Below are 19,980 nucleotides of genomic sequence, written 5' to 3'. Positions count from 1 at the left end.
TGAGCCAGAATTCGTTTGTCCAGCCAAAAATTCCGTCCAATCAAAAAATTTCGTATTCCAATGAACCTTAATTACTAAGCAATCGCGTGAGTGAAGCGCGGTGTTGATACGAGTTAAGGTTAATCTTGGTGGGGGAAAGCCGATACTTGGATCAGTGACTGCTCAATCATGCGTCAGCTGGTGCATTAATCGTTCGCTATGGATAGTAATTTTTCTGATTTCTGATAGTGTGGAACTTTTTAATGTTCATTCTATAAATATCCGGCCGTGTCGACAGAGATTCGCCACAGTTTTCCTGAACGTTTTTTCCTGAAAACATTAGAAGCGTGGAAAAAAATGGGAAACTATTGTCGTTGCAAAATTTATTGCAACTCCCGAATTCTCATTTAAAAGACATTCGGTCTACCACAGGCCTCAAATTTCGAAACTCTTTGACCATAGTAATTTTAAATTCAACGATAAAATTTAACAATTAACTTATTCCCGAAAACCAATGAAAAACGAATGGCATCGGATTCGACAATCTTCACGAAGAAAACTTTCGGAAAAATCGAAAATTTTAATAAGTTTGTTGAAATTATGAAAGAACTAACGCGATTTTATTATTTTTCGATGGCACAACGACACAAACTTTCCAATAAATTCCGCAGGTTGCCGTCCGGATGAATTTATTTAAAGCACAGCAAAGCATCTCCTAGCAAAAAGGCTAAATAATTTTTAATTCAACAGAAGTTCAAACGAATTGAGTTATTACTCAATTGCCATGTAACAGTAACTCCGAATGCGCGAAAGCGGGCTCTCCTGTGTCCCAACATTTCAACGTTTCAAGTGAATCGTAATTTTTATCAAAACAGTAATAAAATAGCTTAATGATATTTACAGGACTTTGTGTAGGTATTTCGCTGTGTGATTTTGAGGTAAATTTTTTGAAGATCATCGAATTTCGATTCAACGCTCTAGGCGCATAATGGTAAAACACTTTTTTTCAATTAGTCGAGGTCACTCGAAATGACATGGAACGCACATGAATGCAATACCGAAAGAAAAGAAACAATGTGCGAATTCCTTATCACGATGCCACTATCAATCTTAGTGTACCAGCACGAGCGCAGAATCTCGAGCGAACAAGGATTGGCCGACAGGCAAGAATCACGAGTGAATAAATGTGGCGGTAGTGGGAGAGCGACATAAAACGTGGTCGCGCGTAAAGCCTCACGACACTGGCTCTTCGTCCACCAACAGAGGCCAGTTCGCGAGTATTTTTTAATTCCCCGTCTCTCTTTTGAAATTCCCGACTACGCGCTCTATCGCTCTGTGACATTTACAATTTCGACGTAAATTTAAAAAATCAGCGTCTTTTATCTTTCGAGAGTCGCGTCAAACGGCGTGTTGCAGAGCGCGGATAAGTTAAAAAGTGAAGGCGATCGAAGGCGAATAAACTTTTATTGAATATTCATCGCTACGGTAAGTTCACATTTATACAAATTATGTCAGCGCAAAGGAAAAATATTACGTCAATTTTTTCGTTCAAACTTCGCGATAACTCAACCAGTCTCGACTTCCTTCGAATTATCATTTGTACAATGCAGCTTTTCTCGGATTTGACAGCTGTGCTAAATAATTGAAAGGATATTCTCGTCTCGATTTTAACATGCGATTAAAAGATTCGATCTTAGTACTAACAGGATTCGTCTGCTAACAAAAAAATGTATGCACAGCGAATATTCTCGAAGAACTGAATGAAAATAGTTCTCGTTCTTGATAAATAGATTCAATTTACAGAACTCATACATTTTTCAAAGTACTAAGTTTTTCATTATTTCACCAATCTATGTCGTTTTTAAATCTTTAAGGAGTGCGGATTTTCCCAAATTATGGTTTTTCCATGCGATTAAAAAATCATATCAAATCCATCGAAAATCAATCGTGCTGAAATAACCATCTATCGATAAATATTTCTGCTTGAACAGACGAAGAACAAATTGGAGAAACCACAATTCGATCTAGAGTCGCGGCAGCGACTCTGAGACAAGTACATTTATAAGATATGACGAGTTGCTGTCAGAGACTCTTTAGCGGAGCGATAGCGTTTTTGAGTGTTATCTCACATTGATTCTCATCTCTTCATTTTCAATTCACTATTTCTGCATATCCACGAATTTCTTATTTCTCATTAACCGTACGAAAATTCAACTGTGTCCAAGGACTTCCAACGCACAAGAGTTTTTTCAACTTATTTTGATGCCCAATAAATTGAAAAACTGGTAATTAAATTGAACTCGATGCAAAATGGTTGTTTTGCGTATTATTTCAATCGATTTACTTTGTCTTTCGATTCGGACTCGTTTAATGTCACAACTCACTCGGTATAAAAAAAATGACTCAACGTAATCGCTGCAATAACTATTAATTAGTGATATTTCGAAGATAATAATAAGCAAAATATTGCACATGAAGGTCTTATCTTTCGTTTTTGTAACACTTCATTCAATATCAAGGTCTGATAAGAAATAATATAGAAAAGAAGGAAAATCTATTGGAACATGTTTCGTACGAGTCTACGAACTCTGAAGGTTTTACATCCTGGTTTAGTTAGATTTCAAACGTTCCCTTTCACCGTCATACATATGACTCAAGGGTACGGGTGGACCAGAATCAAAACACGATTTGTTTAAGTCTCGTTTATTCGCAGCCAGCTTTGTTTCAACGATATTTCTAGCGAAAGAATTTTATCACAAAATCCACCACATGAAAAAAGCATATGGACAGAGATCGGGTAAAAAATGAATCGGGTACTCTTATGGGATCATAATCAGAAATTGGAGGAAAAATATAAGAATTTTTGTCATAACTGATGATCTTTTAAATTATTTTTCACCCCTTCGACAAATTCGATTTCAAATTTCATTTGTTTCTTGTACTCTCGCACTCTCGTATGATCCTCGAAAAAGATGTAATTTCGAATAATTCTTCATAAATGCAAGTAAAATTTTGGAGTGACCAAACAAAATATGGATTCGAGAGTGGATCGTGGCGCAAATATGGAGCAAATATTAATGGTTTAAACAGAATCGGATTCAAGTCGAATTCGATAAATGGCAAACCGTTCATCAGCAGCGTCTTCGTCACTTAACATGTAGACTTTTTGCTTTTCTAGAAATACTAAATGCGAATGATGTCCCGCCTAATACTACGCTAAATTTTGAGATAAAAAAAATCCGCTAACTCTTTTACGGACTCGATGTTTCATCCCCCGCTCCTACGAGCCCGAAACCAGTGCGCGGAAAATTCTAATTTCCCAAAGTTGCAGAAAATAAAATAGTTCAAGCGACACTCTGGCCTCGTTCATTTCCTGAGTTAAATTGTATTTGATTATCTGAAAAAGGGCAAGAAAAGACATGCGCTCATTGTGCACTCGAATAGCTCTCCACATTTGTCAACTTTTGTTTTAATGTAACAACCGCATTGCCCGTGTGTAAAAAAAACCGGGCGGTGCACGGGGGGTAGAAAAAAAACGAGAAAACCAAAAAGAATTGTTCTTTGTTGCTCATTCTCGCAACCGCGTCGTGATTGCGGCTTCTTTCGGTAATCAAAACACGTAAATGCGTTTGCCGTTTCCCGATGACGCGCAGAGCCGGAATTTCCCCGAAGATCTGTGGAGAAAGCAAAGAGAATGAATATTCAACTTCAACGGGGAAATCCCACGTGATAGCGTGACGTCAAATTTGATCGTGACGAAAAAAAAAATTGCAATAATTGAGCCGCTGGATCCGCGAATTCCAAACGACGCGTACAATAAAATTCAGTCTCTTTAGTGCAACTTTTCTCAGCAGGTTTCCTTGCGATACGTCATAAAACGAGACTGAATCGTTTAATCTCCGAGCGAACGAGAAATTGAGCTAATCCTTGGAACCTGTACGCGATCTCTATAAATCAGAAATCCCGCCTGCGGTACTTCGAACCCCCCGCCTTCAAAATCTTACGCTAATCTTTCAATTTCCATCACCGAGGGATTCTCATTTTTTTAAATACGAAAAAATTCTACTCAGTCCTCTCGTATAGACCGTGAAATGAAAACATTCATTCAGACCATAAATAAAGAATAATCGACATTGAAATTTTTCCTTTGTTTTTAATTTTTTCGAGGCATTCACCGCACCCCGATACAAGGTCAACCGAGATTTATTTTCCAATGAATTTTAACTAAAATTCTTTATATAGAGAGCCATAAATTCAATAAATCATGAATTTTCGGATGACGTTGGAATTTTTGGTTGTGAACCAAAGTTGTAAAACAAACATTGATGTTCTTAGTAAAAAAAACATTTGCTTTACTATAACATCAAATTACTAACAAACAATAAAAATTACATATTATACAAATATATTTAAATTAAATAAAAATTTAAATATTTTAAACTTGAGCAACAAATTAAATAAACAAGCTTGAAGCCTGAAGCTTGTTGTTTATTCAAATTGTTTATTTGTCGTTTAAATTTAAAATATACAAATTTTTTTTTAATTTAAAAAAATGTAATAATTTATATATATAATAAAAAATATATAATTAAAAAAAAAAAAAAAAGAAAACAAAAAAGTGTTTAAAAAATGAGCAATTTAAATAGTTCATTAATAATTTAAAGTTGGAACGCGAACCTAAAAGTGCAGAAACAAAGTGTATTTAATCGAACCTTGTAAGGGACGCGTCCGATCACTCGATTGTTTATATTCGACGTCCTCGGTTGTCAACCTTAACCAACCTTTTCTCGATAAATGGAAATGATTGCTACCGCGTTTAGAGAAGGAGTTTGAGTTATGAGCGTAGATGGAGAGTTATATAGGAGCACGTAATAAATAATAACAGGAGATAATCGTAGCGTTTAAAGTGAGGTTGAAAAGAGGGAGCGAGAGAGAAGGAAAGTCGAAGAAACTTGACAGAAAGGCCAGCAGCACTGGAGCGAGGTGAAAAAGAGCGAATAGAAGGATGAAGGCAACGAACAAGCGTGTCAAAGAAGAACGACTGAAGCGAGTATTATGCAGCTTGTGTGTTCTTGAGAGACGGAGAGAGAATGAGAACGATCGAAAGTGAAAAAGGTGAGACGGATGAAAAGATTAGAAGAAAAAAGAGAGCCCGACAATAGGAACGAATTAAACGGCACAGTGGACTGGATAAATCGAGAGTAAAAGAGAAATAAAAAGAGAAAAAAAAAACTAAAATCAGGGGGAAAGAAAGAGCACGAGAGAAATAAACGACAGCAAAGTGAGATATCTACTCGTTAAGATAAATGAGTCATGGTCATTGCTCTTTCCCTCGAGAACGTCAGCTCCTCTTACTTTTTTCCCTTTTTTCTTACATAGGAAAGTCCCGAACAGCTCTGCGGTCACCCATAACCATACACTGGCCAATCCTTCGAGTCTCGCTCTCCGTTTAATACGCGATTTGTTCACACTCGCTTTCTGAAACTCGCGCACACTTGCGATGCAAAGGTTCCCCTCCAGAGGAGCCCTCACCTAGCCGCTTCTCGCTTCTCACTAGTCCTCGTTGTATATCGTTAACGCGCTAAGGAATCACTCTTACAACCTTGTCGACCACCGTAACTTTGCACAATTATGACGTTACAGACTCTCCCGATCCCCTCCCACTTCGTCAACACATTTTTCCTTCGGACGCAATTTCTCATTTTCTTCTCCCGTAACGCATTCTTTCGAATGATTATTCAAGGGAAAAAACAATTAAGAGCGACTCTGGTGCACGTATGATCGAGCTTCATTGCAGTTCGTAATCGAGAATAACAATATTTATCGCCAATTATTCTCACTGTTTATTCAGAGAACATTCAATGCGTAATCATTCATAAACGCGTTTCATAATGCCAATGATTTACAATTTTTCGCATAAATGTAGGTGTAGTTTGGAATAGTTACTTTCAGGCTTCAATATTTTCAATATTTCACTCCATTCAAATCAGTTTTACAGCGATTACATAAAATAATTATCATTTTACCGTCATCGCTGGGCTCAAAAATATTTAACAATAATAAAATAAATAATAAATATCATTTTAACAATAATAAAAAAAACTCTCCTTGGTACGCTGTTCAGTATGATCGCACGCGTTAGCTAATGCAGTGAGCGATCATACCTAATCGGCAAAAACGATTATCTCGCCAAGTTGTTTATTATGAAATTCGGCATAGCTACGAATGTTTCTCAATCAGCCTTGTACATGTAAAACCTTTCGATACTGAAGCCGCCTTCCTACAACACTGTTCGGTGTTACAACATCGTAGATATTAATCCTGTCGCCGTAAGTCGATTGCGAACGATCGTGTTTCGACTGAATTATGATTTTTTTCCTGGTCCTATAGTTTTGGCAAATTTACACCGTTTTCATAAAAATCGCGACTGGATGAAGCTCTCGCACAAATGTTTTGCGTCGTTCGACATTTTTTTCAATTTTTCAGAGAGCCTTTTTTCGTCTGAGAACATTTTTAATTATTCCAATTAGCGTTATTGTAATTAGTGGAAAATTAAAAACATTTCAGAGTTCATAAAGAATAAATTTATTCGACTACTTTACTTCGAAATTTTTCGATATGTTTTTTGTCTAATGTAAGTTTTTTTTTTTTTAATGACCATCTCAATGAATAGATCAAAAGATATTACGCGTAGCCTCATTATCCTCGCTATATATCAAGACAAAGTATGGACACAGAATGTAAGATGTTTCTTTTATTTCCATTTGAAGACCTCGATTGCAATGGATCCGGAGAGTTTCAAAGATTTTGCGAAGGAAATGGCGGATTTCATCGCCAATTATCTGGAGAACATTCGTGATCGGTGAGTATGGGATATGTTATAAAAACTTGAGACGATAATTGTCATAGTTAAGAAGACATGTGGAATTTTGGATCAAGGCTCGTCTTAGCAATCGTCCTCATGTGATTTTAATCGTAACAATCGCAATAAATTATTATTGCGATATACCGAATTATAAGAAGAAATAAAGTTGTACATCTACCAGAAAAAAAAACATAATTATAAAAACTTTGGACAAAAAAAATCGACTGCCAAGTGCATTTCCAGTGTTTGCAATACAGAACGATGAAAATTTTAAATTTAAGGTTTTATTTTAAGATTCTAATCTACCCTAATTAGACGGGCAAAAAAAGACCACTTTGTGGTCAAACTTTGGTAAGGATCGGTTGAATAATTTCGGGGATTTGATCAACGTCCAAAAACGTAATTTTGAGAAAAACGCGCTTAAAGGCAGACACGCGGTGCACTGGGCGGTGCGAATTAGCGCGCTCAGACAGCCAAGTAAACGTCGTTCAAAAGTACACTTGGACTGCTCAGATCTTTATAAAAAATTTTTAGTATGATACTCTTAAATATGTACACTTCCGAAAATGGAATAAAAAAATCGATTTTTTGAAAATTCTTATTCGGGTAAACCCCTTAATAGCTAAATAAAATATTATCTTGATTACACTATTGGTTCTGCGAACTTGTGATTCCTTCGCTGCACTGAAAATTTTTATCCCGTAGAAAATTAGTCTTCTCTAATGTTCATTTCAAAAATACACGCTCAAAATTTGCCTCTTTCAGGAGAGTATTGCCAACGGTTGAGCCCGGATACATGAAGCCTTTGCTCCCAACCGAAGCTCCTCAATCACCAGAAAAATGGCAAGACGTAATGGCAGATATCGAACGAGTTATTATGCCAGGTGTAAGTGAGAACTCGAAGAGAAAACATAAGACAAACAAACGGGAAAAAAGTATCATAAAACGGAAAGGAGTATCGTAAAAAAACATCCGGCTCAATTCAATAATTTATTACACAAATTTAATCAATCAAAGATGTCTGAATATCATGAATGTATGTGTTTTAAAATAATCCAGAAATTTGAGTGATTCTTGTAACGCTTATGCTCCTTACTTTTTTTGATACAATTAAAGGTAATTCAAAAGAAATAAAAAATCAATTTTTCACAAAGAATTTGCTCTGAAATTAGTTTCGTTTGTTCGTTCAATTTTAATGATCGTTCGTGAATTTAATTCAACAGGTTACTCACTGGCATAGCCCAAGATTCCACGCTTACTTTCCAACTGCTCAATCTTATCCGGCCATCGTAGCTGACATGCTCAGCGGAGCAATCGCTTGCATCGGATTTACTTGGGTACAGAAGAAACGCCGAAAAAAAAACGAATAAATTTCAATTTCTCGACGTAAAAAGCCTTGGAGTCTCAAGGATATTGATACGAATATTGTGAAATAAAGTGAATTATTTGTATTGCAGATTGCAAGTCCGGCTTGCACCGAGCTCGAAGTCGTGATGCTCGATTGGCTGGGAAAAATGCTCGATCTTCCAAACGAATTTTTGGCTTGCAGCGGAGGAAAAGGCGGTGGCGTTATTCAGGTTTTTATTTAACAAAAGAATGAATAAATATGTTTACTCGGAACAATTACACGGGTCAACGCAAAATTTGACATTGATATTTAAGTATGAAATTTTGGTAGATTGGATCATATTTGAACGAAAAAAAATTGCTTCGTATGAAAAAGTTTGCTTTTGTATCCAGGAGAACAGTTGAACGATATTTTTGAAAATCACTGATTTGAATGTTTATTTTTTAATAAACCATACGAATATAAATGTATATTATATTGATTCATTTTAACTATCAAACTCGCTTACAAAAAAATAAAAAATGATTCAAAAATGAACACAGGCCCTGTTGTTCCACATAAATCAATGTTCTCTGCTTGTACAAAACACGTGATTGTTATTTATCACTCACACACACTGTGTGAATGTAAGAACCCAACTTTTATCCCGGGATATGTTTAAATGTATCAAAATTAATGAAAATTTTTATGTAAACATGAAAATAAGTATTATTATTATTATAACTATCACAAAAGCAAACTTCATATGAAATAAGGGTATTTTTTCTTCATTTTTGTACACAATTAACCACAGAATCATGAAATTAACTTTAGGACAAACAACATTTTTTTGTAGAGTCGTGTTATTTTTTTCAGTGAATTTTGATAATTGTAATTAAGCGCCTTTTTCATTAACCAATTAACGTCAGGATATTTTACTTCAAATTCATCGAAACGTGAATTTCGTTGAATTTTGACCTTCTGAATTAGCAAGTGTCCTGTTTTCTAACCAATAAATACAATGATTCGAATTAAGTTTAAATCATCATTAAACGTTCGATACGAACTTTTTAGGGTACAGCTAGTGAAGCAACTCTCGTCGCTCTTTTGGGTGCCAAGGCACGAAAGCTTCACGAAGTGAAAGAGGAACATCCAGATTGGAAGGAGCCCGAAATAATTGGAAAATTGGTGGCTTATGGTTCATGTAAGCAAGATTTTGCAGCTTTTTATTCATTCAAAATGATTCAACGGTTCATCGCGGTAAAAAATTGTCAGATACGTATTTTTGCATATTTTGATGCACGCATTTTTTCCCATTATTCCCATTGATTGAATTATCCTTGGAAAAGTGGATGTAATAGTCAAGTTGAAACCCCTCTCAAGCCATTAGTCATTCTCCTCCTTCCTGGGTCATCGCCACAGAGACTGACATACCCCGGAAAACAGCACTGTAATTCGATTTACTGTAAATATCGCCAAAAGGACTGGACCGAAAGCACATTTGACTTCCTTTTGCATAAAAAAATATGTGAACCTCACTTTTAGAACAGCATTCACACATTTCGGAGTAAATTTATCCCAAAAACCAGTGACTTATGGAATGGAATTTGCCCAGCGACGTATATAGAGGCGAGAAAGAATAGAGGGTCGGAAAATATGTCGCGTCGAAATATTGCCCATGAAAGTAGGGGTTTATCGTGCACGTGTGTGAGTGTCAGGCACTTCATCAGCCAGCACTTTGTCGTCATAGCAACCGGTAATAACCACTCGAGCTATTCGAGCTTGGACTATGCAGCGCCCATCGTTCCCCATAACACTCCACGACGACTGCTCCCTCCCACATTTATGCGAAAATCTCACTCAATGACAAACGTCATGGGAAAACGCTTTGAGACTGCAATGCACACAGATTTTATTTCTTCCATTCGAAAGCTCGAGAACGAAAGGCACAGAGAGAATGAGACCGATAATGAATTTCTTTTCATTTATTATCGAAATCCTTTAAATACTCTGAGGAAGACCTGCTTAATTATGAACTGCAGGCTTTTCTTCTTCAGATTCTTTCCTCTGCTTTCTCTGCTCTATTCTCCATGATCAAAGTGAATGTTTCCTTCAAGATTAATGAGAAATACTGGCACAGTGGAAGATTGGGAATGCAGTGCAGTGCAATGCTAATTGCAATTTGATAAAGTTACGTCTCTCGTTTACCAAATAAAACCGAACGTATAGGTAAACGGAGAAGACCGCGATTAACATTCTTTTAACATCACTCACTATTATTCGATTATTCCCTCGACATAATTGATGATAAAGAAAATTTAAGGAAATATTATGTTTTAAATTTTAACAACGATGAATATGTTGCTGGTGTGTGAATTCGGTGATCTATGAAGGTTGCAACTTCAATCCTTGGACAGACCTTTAGCCATGCACGGCCTCGTACAAACCCAAAAGCATAATCACCGTTTTCTTTGAAGCTGCAAAGTTGTAAGAACAAAAGAAAAAGTGGTGTGATAAAAGGACCAATTAAGGAGGGAAGTCCTCACGAATGGCAGATTACAAAAGTGATTTAGTTGATTTTTCACGGAACCAGTCAATGAAATGATAAAATTGGTCCAAATAATTGTCACCGTTTCTGAGAAGAGTAACAACAAAGGAATATCCTCGTTTTTACCCTGCGGGCAGACACGATAATTGAAAACGAGCATCGAGCGAGTTGAGGCGGAAATTATATGAAAAGACTCAAACCCCGGGCCAGTCTATGCAAATCGATGAAAAAATGAAACACAAAATTTCTATTACTGTGATAAATGGATGAATGTTTGATGAATAACGAATCGCTTCCAGGTCAAGCTCACAGCTCGGTGGAACGTGCCGGCCTCCTCGGTGGTGTGCAGTTTCGACTGCTTCCGGTTGATTCGAAAAACAAACTACGGGGAGAAACATTGGCCGAAGCAATTCGCGAGGATCGTGAAAAGGGCCTCATACCTTTTTACGCGGTTGCAACACTCGGGACGACTGCCGCATGCGCCTTTGATCGATTGGACGAAATGGGACCCGTCGCGAATCGGGAAGGTGTCTGGCTTCACGTTGATGCCGCATACGCAGGCTCGGCTTTCATTTGCCCCGAGTTTCGCTACCTCATGAAAGGCATTGAAAACGCCGAATCCTTCGATTTTAACCCGCATAAATGGATGCTCGTCAATTTCGATTGTTCTGCGATGTGGCTCAAGGATCCTACTTGGGTTATAAACGCTTTCAATGTTGATCCACTTTACCTCAAACACGACCAGCAAGGATCGGCTCCTGATTATCGAGTTAGTAGACGCTCTTTCATTTTTTTATTTATTATGACAATTTGTTCAATTGAGGTATCCCCTGCACTGCGTGTTAATCAAATGAGTGCTAAATTTCTAAAACGCTTTTAGACCAAGTTTAACGTACCGATTAAACGTATTGTTAGTAGATTTGTATTGCAGCATATTTTATGAACATGTAAAAATATTAAAACGACAGTTTTGCAAAACCGTCAACTATTTAATGCAAATTTCGACGACGACACTCTCACTCGTCGTCGAAATTTGCATATATCAGTTGGTGGTTTGCAAAAATATCGTGTTTAATACTTTTACATGTAGACAAGGTACGTTAAACTTGGTTTAAAAGCGTTTTGAAAATTTAGCACTCATTCGACTAGCGTGCAGTAGCGGAGTTACCTTAACACAAAAAATTGTTTTATTTTACAAAACGCTGATCGAAAAAACGTAAAACTTTCATTACAGTTTTTGTTTTATTCGTACAGCAACCGCAGTTGAAATATCGTAGAAGTTGAACGAACTACAATTCAAGCAACAAGAAAAAATAATTTTCTTCGTTCTCCACCGGAATTTGAGTCGAAAATGTGAACGATAAAAAAGATAAAACAAATTATGAAAAAAAATCTCGATCATTTTGCACGATACTTTAAATGTGATGAAAATGGTTATATATTTTCGGTCCATGAGTGGTGAAATGAAAATTGAATCGTGCTCTTCATCGAAATGATTTTAGCACTGGCAGATCCCTCTGGGACGTCGTTTCCGGGCTCTGAAGCTTTGGTTCGTTTTGCGATTGTACGGTGTCGAGAATCTCCAAAACTTCATAAGAAGCCACGTCTCACAGGCTCATGAGTTTGAAGCTCTCGTGCGTGGGGATCCCCGATTCGAAATTGTTGCAGAAGTTGTCCTCGGCCTCGTTTGTTTCCGACTTAAGGTACTTGGACTAAAAAAGTAACTTGCCATTACGAAAAACGTTCATTTTCAATTTCGTTTCCGAACTTAGTCAGCTCTGTTTCACGAATGTTGCAAAACTAATGCTCGTAAAAAAAAATTGAGTGGTAAATTGTAATTTTCATTCCCACGCGATAAAATGTCATTTTTATTGTTCCACGAAAACTCATTCGATTTCGATTCGTGTTTTTTAATTCCTTTCATATCGATTGACCACGCTAAAAATTCTAGGCATCGAATGACGTCAACGAGGCCCTTTTGAAGAAGATCAACGGAGCTGGAAATATTCACCTCGTCCCATCAAAAATCGAAGACATGTACTTCCTTCGTTTTGCCATATGCTCGCGATTCAGCGAGAGCAAAGATATCCAAAGCTCTTGGCGGGAAATAAAACTCCGCGCTGACGAACTGCTCGACGAACAATCCATTCCCAAGTGATGGCGGGCTCAGATAACACGTGGCTGTCGAGCTCTAGCTCCTGCTACATGTAATCAATCGTAACTCGTTTCTCTCCACTTTTTCTCACTAGTTTCCCCCCATTTTTCATACTTTTCTCTTTTTTCTTTACAGTTTGACTTTCATTCAGTAAAAATCCTCTTCATTTTATAATTAAGCCTTTTCATTTCGCGAATCATGAGCGAATATTTAATTTTTTCTTCATCGAACAACAGTGAGTTTTCATTTCTTTTATGCTCTTCTCTCAAAACTCGAAAATTATAAAAATATCTAATTTAAAACAAAACAAAAAAAAAAAAAAAGAAAATTTTCGAGCACTTCTGTACGAATTATTATTGTTTCAGGACGTATTTATTTTTCAATTTATCAAAATAAGATCCAACAATGCTTTTCCGCACAACGTGGCGGAAAACGAGAAACTTGACTTAAAAATTCGTTGTAATTCAGCGCTTCCGAAAAACACTATTTTTTCTCCTAAGTTTGTTCCTACGACGAGCGATAATCCAACGTAGTAAAAATAATAGTTTTGATCGCATAGAAAAACTTAGTAGATTTCAAAATAATTGTCAAATAATGGACGATTATTATTCTGATCAGAAATCAAAAATATCTTGTTGAATTTTGTCGCTGGGTGCGTTCGAAAAATTCCCACCTAAATAGTGTAAATTAAACAACTCGATGTTCTTCGCTTACTGTAAAAGAGCGATATACGTTAAATTTCTGGGATTTAACAGAAAAAGTGAAATTCGAGAAGAAAATATAATGTAATTGAAGGTTAGAATGTACATAAGTGTATTGTATTATAAAACGAGCGTTCATGAACATGGAAAAAGATGTCTAAAAATAATTTTCAGGAACAGCGAAAATAACAAGCTCTTGAATATTTATGTAGCAAATATCGTTATTTATTGGTAATTTTATCAACGAGGCAATACACGAATTTATTCTTCATAATATGCGCTCGCGTTTCATAGCTGCAGTCCAAGACAATAAAACTCTATTTTAGGGACCACGACAAAGAGATTAAAAATTTCTCTTGGTATCATGGGACCAACGAGTATAAATTCGTTTTCGTGTCACATTTTTTTCGACTTATTCTTCTGTATTTATCTGTAAAGTATTTTTGATAATTATTGCGAATCGCAGATCCGAAATTTGTTCTAATTTTCTTCACACCACTCCGACGATAAAAAATCCTGTCATTGTGACCTTCCAAACAGGGTCAGTGGAAAAGACGATTATTTTAGAAAATGAGAAAAATAATTTTCAAAGGTTCCTTCATTCTCTGAGAAAAGCTCACAAAGCAAGAAACAAATAATGAACCTAATCAAAACCAAACAAATAGAAAAAAAAAGTCAAATAAAAAAGAAAATCCTTCAAACCTTTTGAAATTGACACAAAGAAGAAAAATATTGAACCGATATTGAACTGGAATCGCGATTCGCATTAATCATCGTATTGTGCATTAATGATATGACAATGTTGTCAAAAAAAAAAGAAAATTCTTAATGTAATTGTTCGATAGAATGAAAATATTGTTGATTAGTGTGTTACAATAAACGATCGTCGTGCAAATCTATTTTCATCTTCATTCAGGTTGAATTATTCGAAAAAAATACCACCACCTTTATAATTCCCAATCTAAAAAGTAAAAACGTTTTGCATTGTAATTTTTAGTGAAAACCTTAATGAATTTCATTGAATTCTGGAACCTTCGGTAGTCTTCAAAATGTCCTACATAAAAAAGAGCATTCACTGTACGCAAAGCATTTGAAAAAAACAAAGCAAGTGAAAATAATTGCGCTCACTGAACGTCCAATAAAAATGCAGTGTTGGAAGAAAAATTGATTTTTATCAAAAAATATTTTAAATCTCGATAAAAAAACGATACACGTACAAACATTTGGGTAGTTAAAAGAACACATGAAAATTTATGAAGCCGGACAGGGTTTGCAGGAGGTTTCAGATACCGACTTTGGCGGTCCACCGAAACGTTTTGTTAACTGTATTATTCTCTCGGCTTCTCGAATGCCGCTCAATCGTGCCCCGTGTACAGTACTGTAATGGCCAGGAATTGTTGCCTCACCAGCGAACAATAGAATAGGCGCTACTGGCTCGCAAGTACCTGAAAACAAAATCGAGCTCCATTCAGACTGGATTTTTTTCTCCGGATTTAAAGAAACTAAAACATCTGTCGCATATAATTGAATCCTACGAGCCCGACGACTGGAAAATGCTCTCTATGCCTTTTTCATTCGAATCTACTGCTACTCGAATGAGTGCTCAATTTTCACAATTGTATTAGGCCAAGTACAAAGCACAAGCGTCATTTCAGTGGAACTCGGACACGGCGGGAATGTCTTGCTAATGAAAAATAACAATAGGTACGATAGGTTTGCGAAACCATAAAATGATAAGTCCGAATATCCAATGATGGCAAACTCCCCCATTATCGAAAAATATAATTCGTAATTTTTAATGTTTTTTCTAAGAATGATACTTCTGTTGTAGCTTATCTTGATGCAAAAAACCGTTTCACCAGTAAATTGCTGTAGTTTCCAAACGAATGGACTTGGGAAAAATCTACGAGTTCAATTTCTCGAGGGTCGTTTGGAATACGAAAAACAGTATTCTACATTAAAATCGGTTGAAAAATACTCAAGATTATTTTCCAAAACATCCCAATAAAAGTACCTCCTCACGAGAATTTGCATCTACCGGTTAATGGATTCTCAAATCTATCGTTATTCACATTTCTCTAAGCCAAGATGAAAAGCCTCACGAATTCGCCTTCGTTACTTTCCGAAAACCATGCAGTACAGCAGTTACTTTTATTTTAAACCAGAAATGATTTTACGATTCCAATAAATCAAGAACGAACCCGAATCCGTCGATTCTGTATATGGACTGGAATTAAATAATTAATTGTAAAAAAAATTGGAAAAAAATGTTTATCTCCACGAGCCTGTAATCTTTATTTTTCCCACAAATTCGACGGTGCCGTAAAGCCATGAGCAGCATCGTTTTCACCGACAAAACGTCTGCGTTTCATAGTACAGCTTTCGCATGTAAATAACTTTTCGATATTGCGAAAATAATCGAACGGACCTCACAGGATACAACGAAGTTGTTGCGGATGCGAATAGTCTTTGTAATGAAAATATGAACCTGGTAAAGGACTGGCAAGGTCGCATTGATGACCAACAGTGCTGTCCATCGCCATGTAGCTGTACGAGCCTGCAAAATGTTGATCCATGCACCACTTGCTTCGCAAAAGATTCGACGGATAAGGAAGAGTTGGATCTCCGGTGAATTGACGAAGTAATTTCGTAATGGATTCGACCACCTCTTCGTCGGAGCATAACTCCATTTCGGCTGCTTCGCGTCCACATATCCAGGCGCATAAGACGTGCTGGGAACCCGGCAACTCTTCGATGCAAGAAATTCCTTTTTTCAAACGTAGAAAAAAACGAGTGAATTCTCAACTTTCAAAGGAGTTAAAATTGAAGACGAAAGCGATAACTGTGATTGGAAATCGAAAGAAAAGCTTTTGCATAAAGGGACTTAATTGAGTGTAAAAAAGCTTGATCAAAGTGGAGCACCTTTGAGCCAATCATTGCGATCGGACAACTCGTCGGGTGACCAAGCGAACCGGATGTCGCCTTCTCTCCAGACCCAGAAGGGCCTCGCGTACTCGAGAAAGATTTTGTTCACGAATCCGTAACCGAGTTTGCAAATCGCTTCAGTTTTTTCGGCTGGTAAAGCAGGACAAAAGAGCTTGTCGTGCTGGTGCTTGAGTACGCCGAGTGGGACACTGACGATCACATAATCGGCGGAGAATTCTTCCCCGTCGCAACACTTTACAACGGCCCTTGGACAAGAATCGCTCACAGCACCCCATCTGACGCAACTCACGGGTTTACAATAGCGCAAAGAACAATTCGGAAGATCACGGAGCAGCGGAGCCAAAACACCGACGTAACCGAGCGGCACGCGAACATTGCCTCCCGGGATTTCGATGTAGCTGCCGAATTGGTCGGCCGAAACCATCGAGAGATCCTCCCCGCATCGGCAACGAACACAGTTGCTCAATCCGTACATAACTCGGGCCGCATCGTACCTATTCGTTGATCGTTCGAAATAGAAAATTATGAAATCAGTGGACGCGTAAGAACACCTTAAAAAACTATGTCAAAAATATCAGTTACAGTGATAATGAATTTCGAAATTCTTTAATCGTCGATTTAACTTGTGAACTCGAATATTATTCAAACTTGAAGACCTAGCAACGGACTGAAAAAAGGATTGGTAAATTTGACTGACCAAATGTGATCGACGAAAATGTGTTGAAATTGATGAAATTTAGTTAAACTTGAACACGTAATAGTTGATCTAATAAAACCGATTTGGTTAATGTTACTACAGAGTTTTATCAAGGTAGTTCGTGCAAACGATTTTCTGGTTTAAACAATTCAATTTTTTTTCAATTTACAGATCCTCTTTCAGTGCACTATCGCAGAGTTTTTATTTCGTGATCTTCTTGCTACTATAATTTATTTTCAAACACGTGGTATGGGAATAGAGTCTTGGAAAGGACTTCTCAATTTTAAGGGTCAAATATTTGCCATGCGGACCTTAACACCATGGAAGCACGTTGGCGGAAGTGCTTTAGCGATACTTATCGTAGCTCTGACGTTTCTTACTTGAAACAGAAAGAAGAAGAACCCCGTACAAAGATCTGGAAAAATGGAAGATCTTGCCATTTTTCAAGTGCTTCCAGAGGATTTTCTCCGTGCATTTTGCAAATAAAAATAATTGTCAATACTGTCACACGGGGCACATCGACCTCGGGCGAGATGATGCACATTTACGACCCTTGCGAACTCATCGATTCACGAGAATCAACGTAATCTAGAGACGTCGCGGCACCTTGTCGTCAAGTATTACAAAAATAATTCCCAGACTTTCCATACAAAAATTTGGTGATAAAAAGAAATGTCGATCGAAAATGGTTGAGTTGAAGGTTATCGATAGATTGAAAATTGCTTCGGACCTTTGATCTTCAGGAAAATTGTGCAGTTCCTGTTGAATTCTGACACCGATAAAATTGAGTAGGGAACCGTGAGCCCTTCCACAGCCCAGGGTGAAAAGACTCGCCGCCTGTTGCTCGATCTGACGAAATGTGTGGTAAGCGGTGATGCTGACCGGAAGATCGATCGCTCGTCCATCGCTCGTGCAAAAAAGTCCTTTGCCCGGCTCACGCCTGACCAGAGGGCCTTTCAACAGACCTTCCTGGGCCGCTAACGTAAATACTGGGTTGGCGACGCAGCCACCCTCGATCCAAGTGGCTCCCATTTCCGCGACAACGTCACCGAGCCAGCAAGAGTGGATTCTGCCGCCTGGTCTAAAAATCATTTTTTTTCATAACTCTTCGCGTTTTTTTGAATTATCGAATTCTGTCGTTTCTATTGGAAGATGCAGGTTCGAGTGCCTGAAAATATCTTTTTCGGGATATATCACGCTTCGAAATAGCAGTTTGACGATTTTCGGTGTAATTTCATCGTTTTCAATTCGCAATTCACGGGATTTGCATGGTAATATTTAGTGGAAAAACGAAATAAAAAAGTGGGTCGATAAAAGGACGTTTCACTGCTTTTTTTAGTGGGTAATTAATCAACAAATTTTGTACTGTTTGAAGAATAAAATTTCAGTAGGACTAAGCGATTAAGCAGTTTGTAAATAAGTTTTCTTTAACATTTTTTCTCATTTTGTTTGTGTGTTTTCTCGACTTATTCGTAAAACAGTCGTTCACCATTGACCGTGCGCATCTTAAAATGTTGATTTTTTTTTGAGATTCAACTCGATAAAAATGATGCAGGAGACCGATTGAAAATTCGGGCGGTGCCTCGGGTACTTGTCAGAGAAAATACGCAGTGTAGATTCGAAGTAAATGGTAAAATTTTGCTACATGCTCGAAAACTTTTCGAGTTTTTTGTACGCGATGTCGATTATTTTGTATTTGGTACATAACTTTGATCGTTCATTTTCTGACAATAATTCCTTGATGCATGCAAATAATAATTGAATGCAATGTAATAATGAATGCAAACAAATAATTTTATAGGTAAATTAGAACTTGTGCATTTTAGTCTTCGACACTCCGACTTGCAATGTGCCCAATATTTTGCAAGATAGCGATTCTTTTCTTGTACCCACAATTAAGCAATTTATGAATCGATTTGATTAATTTTTTCTTCAACCATTTTTTAGTTGTTCCAACGACCAGTGACAAGTGAATTTTCCAACGCTCTATTTCAAAAACTAACTCAACTGTGTTTCATCACTCCCTCATAATCGAATAAGCATGAACGATTTTTCATGACTTCGTAAAAAATTGATAAAACAAATTTGGAGCAAACTCGTTTGATCGAATTGAAGCTCACTAATAAATATTAATTAAAGGGATAAATTGTTGCATTATTTTGTACGAATGAAATAATTGAAAGATCATTTATAGCCTGGGTCGTTTGATCGTCATTTATGTAATTTGGTTTTATGCAATTTCATGCAATTTGTTCTTTTGTATGTAAATCTGTGTAATTTCTTTTTTTTTGCGTTTTTTTGTAAATGTATAAATTGTAATTTGTAAATAAAAAAAATGTAAAATGCAAATTTATGTAATCGGTAATGAAATAATTGGAAAAATAATACCTGTCGGTGGCTTCGAGTATTGTGAAATTTTGTAGACCGCATTGTACCAAGCGATGTGCTGCTGACAAGCCGGCCATTCCCGCTCCTATTATGACAACAGCAGGTTCGATTTTGCATGGATCCAGCATGCAGGGATCCAGTTGACAAGTTTCCAATTTGGCAACTCTCGTGTTGCATGATGACGTAGGTACACCAGCGCTACATGTACTTTTCGTATCTTTAGCCCATCCACCGCATTTCTCCGTCGAAAACAACCTGTGACAACTTTTTTTTCATCCCGGTTTTTAATTTACCGAGGTCCGTCAAAAGTTTGTGGTTAACTTAGGTAACTTTGACCTTTATAGTTCGACCAATGCGAAGTGCAACGAGCTCAC

General features: G+C 37.1%; 2 protein-coding genes across 2 annotated transcripts; one reads left to right on the top strand and one right to left on the bottom strand.

Annotated features, from left to right (window-relative positions):
• The first annotated feature begins 1,209 nt into the window (after window positions 1-1,209).
• Ddc (aromatic-L-amino-acid decarboxylase) lies at window positions 1,210-14,474 on the top strand. The gene is made up of 9 exons (XM_043420587.1): window positions 1,210-1,464; window positions 6,750-6,841; window positions 7,610-7,730; window positions 8,068-8,181; window positions 8,302-8,421; window positions 9,246-9,375; window positions 11,019-11,488; window positions 12,222-12,422; window positions 12,671-14,474. The coding sequence occupies exons 2-9, from the start codon at window positions 6,762-6,764 to the stop codon at window positions 12,875-12,877; spliced, it is 1,443 nt and encodes a 480-aa protein (XP_043276522.1). The 5' UTR covers window positions 1,210-1,464; window positions 6,750-6,761; the 3' UTR covers window positions 12,878-14,474.
• A 299-nt stretch (window positions 14,475-14,773) lies between these two features.
• LOC122411632 (spermine oxidase-like) lies at window positions 14,774-19,698 on the bottom strand. The gene is made up of 5 exons (XM_043420588.1): window positions 19,607-19,698; window positions 17,949-18,299; window positions 16,498-17,015; window positions 16,064-16,342; window positions 14,774-15,020 (listed from the first exon to the last, which is right to left on the bottom strand). Exons 1-5 carry the CDS (start codon window positions 19,681-19,683, stop codon window positions 14,827-14,829), a joined length of 1,419 nt encoding a protein of 472 aa, XP_043276523.1. The 5' UTR covers window positions 19,684-19,698; the 3' UTR covers window positions 14,774-14,826.
• Between the last annotated feature and the right edge of the window lie 282 nt (window positions 19,699-19,980).

Source organism: Venturia canescens, chromosome 5 (assembly GCF_019457755.1).
Source record: "Venturia canescens isolate UGA chromosome 5, ASM1945775v1, whole genome shotgun sequence".
Lineage (NCBI taxonomy): Eukaryota > Metazoa > Arthropoda > Insecta > Hymenoptera > Ichneumonidae > Venturia > Venturia canescens.
The sequence above is the reverse complement of the archived record's forward strand: the minus strand, read 5'-3'. Positions and strand labels throughout refer to the sequence as shown.

Excerpts from the sequence above, each read along its gene's own strand:
- LOC122411632 (XM_043420588.1), bottom strand. The coding sequence starts at position 19,683 with ATGGCCGGCTTGTCAGCAGCACATCGCTTGGTACAATGCGGTCTACAA. Across the intron at positions 18,300-19,606 it reads ATACTCGAAGCCACCGACAG|ACCAGGCGGCAGAATCCACT; the intron begins GTATTATTTTTC and ends AATGATTTTTAG. Across the intron at positions 15,021-16,063 it reads CCTTGCCAGTCCTTTACCAG|GTACTTGCGAGCCAGTAGCG; the intron begins GTTCATATTTTC and ends TTTTGTTTTCAG.
- Ddc (XM_043420587.1), top strand. The coding sequence starts at position 6,762 with ATGGATCCGGAGAGTTTCAAAGATTTTGCGAAGGAAATGGCGGATTTC. Across the intron at positions 6,842-7,609 it reads CTGGAGAACATTCGTGATCG|GAGAGTATTGCCAACGGTTG; the intron begins GTGAGTATGGGA and ends TGCCTCTTTCAG. Across the intron at positions 9,376-11,018 it reads ATTGGTGGCTTATGGTTCAT|GTCAAGCTCACAGCTCGGTG; the intron begins GTAAGCAAGATT and ends AATCGCTTCCAG.